Raw genomic sequence first — 2,298 nt, 5'->3', positions numbered from 1 at the left:
CCCAGCTGGCTTCTCAGTAGACTTCACAGCTGGCTTCTCAGAAGCCTTCTCAGTCGACTTCGCACTCGATCTCGCACTCGACTTCGCATTAGACGGCCTATCCGAACTGCCCTTGGTAGTCGAACCCGGCGCGGTAAGAGCTCTGCTCTCGAGACCGGGTCGCTGCTGTTGCTGCTGCTGCTGGGGCCTGCCGTCCGGATGAGAGCCTCCAGAATGCCCTTCGCCGCTACCGGAGAGGCGGGATTCCTTGTTCTTTTCCAGGAAATTTCCACCAAGCGTCGCGCACTTCAGAATGGTCTGTATCATCTGGTTCTGCTTGAGAGGTTTCGACAGATACTCGTCCATCTGCGCTTGGATACACTTCTCCCGATCGCCCAACATGGCGTGAGCAGTGAGGGCAATAATCGGCGTGCGGGACAGCGAATTCTCCCGTTCATACTCACGAATCTTAGCCGTCGCCTCGAAGCCTCCCATGACCGGCATCTGAACGTCCATCAGGATGACGTCGTACCGTCGCTTCTTCACAGCCTCCAGGGCCTCCAGACCATTGCTGACGACCGTGACACCGTGGTTGCACTTCTCCAGGATCTTCACGGCCAGCTTCTGGTTGACTTCATTGTCCTCGGCAAGGAGAATGTCGAACGACCGGGAATTGTCGGTGGTGATGGGGGTCGAACGGCCTTCCAAAGCCGGGAGCATGCCATTGCCCAGGTCGATGGGTTGACATGGGGTCGTCATGTACGATGTGATGCCCAGGTCGAGCGCCGACTTCAAGCTGACCGAAACGACCGGGCAGAGCAGAACAATGGGGATATATTTGAACTCGTCAAACGTCCGCAGATTTTGGGCCGTATCAACCGTGTCGACGATGATGACATCGTACGCGTGGCCCGACTCTTTGCCAGACGGGTCTTGGATCTCCGGCGGAGGCACTTCGTCTTCATCCTTGACAACCAACGGCTCCAGCTCCAGCTGTTTGAGCATCTTGGTGATTTCTTCCGCATGCCCACCGGTCTGGCCCTTGTCGATAAAGAGGACCCGGTGGTTCTTGTACGGAATCATTTGGGAACTGATGGCGTCAAGCGACTGGTCGGCCAGCTTCACGACACAGGTGAAATGGAACGTGCTGCCATGGCCGTATTCCGACGTGACCCACACATCACCACCCATCAAATTGACAAGACGCTTCGAGATGGACAGCCCCAAACCGGTACCGCCGAACCGGCGAGTCGTCGAGCCATCCGCTTGCTGGAAGGTATCGAAGATGAGATCGAGCTTATCCTCCTCGATACCGATACCGGTGTCCGACACACAGAATTCGAACGCGTACTCATCCGGAGCACACTGTTCCCGTTCGGACTTGCTGATCGTGAGCTTCACCTCACCTTGCTCCGTGAACTTGATGGCATTGCCAACCAGATTCAGAATGATCTGGCGCAGACGGAACGGATCGCCAATGACATAATCGGGCACCGAGCTGTCGACCTGGTATGCCAGGTTCAAGAACTTCTCGTTGGCCTTGACCGCCAGCGTCTTCAACGCGTTGAACACGGTGCCTCTGACGGAGAAGGGGATACTCTCGATGACCATCCGGTTGGCTTCGATCTTCGAGATATCCAGGATGTCGTCGATAATCGTCAAGAGACTGTTGGCCAGATTGTGCACGACATTCAGCATCTCACGGGGATACGGTTTGAGGTCGTCGGTGTCGAGGGTCAGCTGGGTCATGCCGATAATACCGTTCATGGGGGTTCGGATTTCGTGACTCATGTTCGCCAGGAACTCGGATTTCGTCCGGTTTGCCAGTTCGGCCGCCTCCCTAGCGGCGGTGTTTCGCTGAATACTGTCACGCAGATTGGAAACCATCTTATTGATCTTGCGTTTCAATTCGTCCATCTCACCCGAAGCATTGACGGTTATCAGCTTGGTGAAGTCGCCGTCCGTGGCGGCATCGGTGATTTCCCCAAAGGCCCGCACTTGGGACGTCAAGTTCTCCGCCATGGTGTTAACATCCTCCGTGATTTCCTTCCAGCGACCAGCAATGCCTTCCACGTTGGCCTGACCGCCCATCTTGCCGTCCACACCGACATCGCGAGCCACCCTCTTGAGCTCGGTCGCGAACTTGGCCAGACGGTCGACCATGTTATTGATGGTGATCTTCAGGGTCAGGATTTCACCTTGCGCGTGCACCTCGATCTTCTTGCTGAGATCACCCTTGGCGATGGCCTGCGTCACGTCCGAGATGGACCGCACCTGCGAGGTGAGATTCTGGGCCATGGTGTTCACGTTGTCGGTCAG

At 56.3% G+C, this 2,298-nt stretch overlaps 1 protein-coding gene across 1 annotated transcript; it reads right to left on the bottom strand.

The window, feature by feature from the left end:
* Nucleotides 1-2,298, bottom strand: T310_9028 (Two-component osmosensing histidine kinase (Bos1); the record flags this gene model as incomplete). The annotated part of the gene is made up of 1 exon (XM_013468395.1): nucleotides 1-2,298. A coding segment is annotated over one exon (2,298 nt), but the record flags the coding sequence as incomplete, so codon positions are not given.

Source organism: Rasamsonia emersonii, assembly GCF_000968595.1.
Source record: "Rasamsonia emersonii CBS 393.64 chromosome Unknown ctg1118621760960, whole genome shotgun sequence".
Lineage (NCBI taxonomy): Eukaryota > Fungi > Ascomycota > Eurotiomycetes > Eurotiales > Trichocomaceae > Rasamsonia > Rasamsonia emersonii.
The sequence above is the reverse complement of the archived record's forward strand: the minus strand, read 5'-3'. Positions and strand labels throughout refer to the sequence as shown.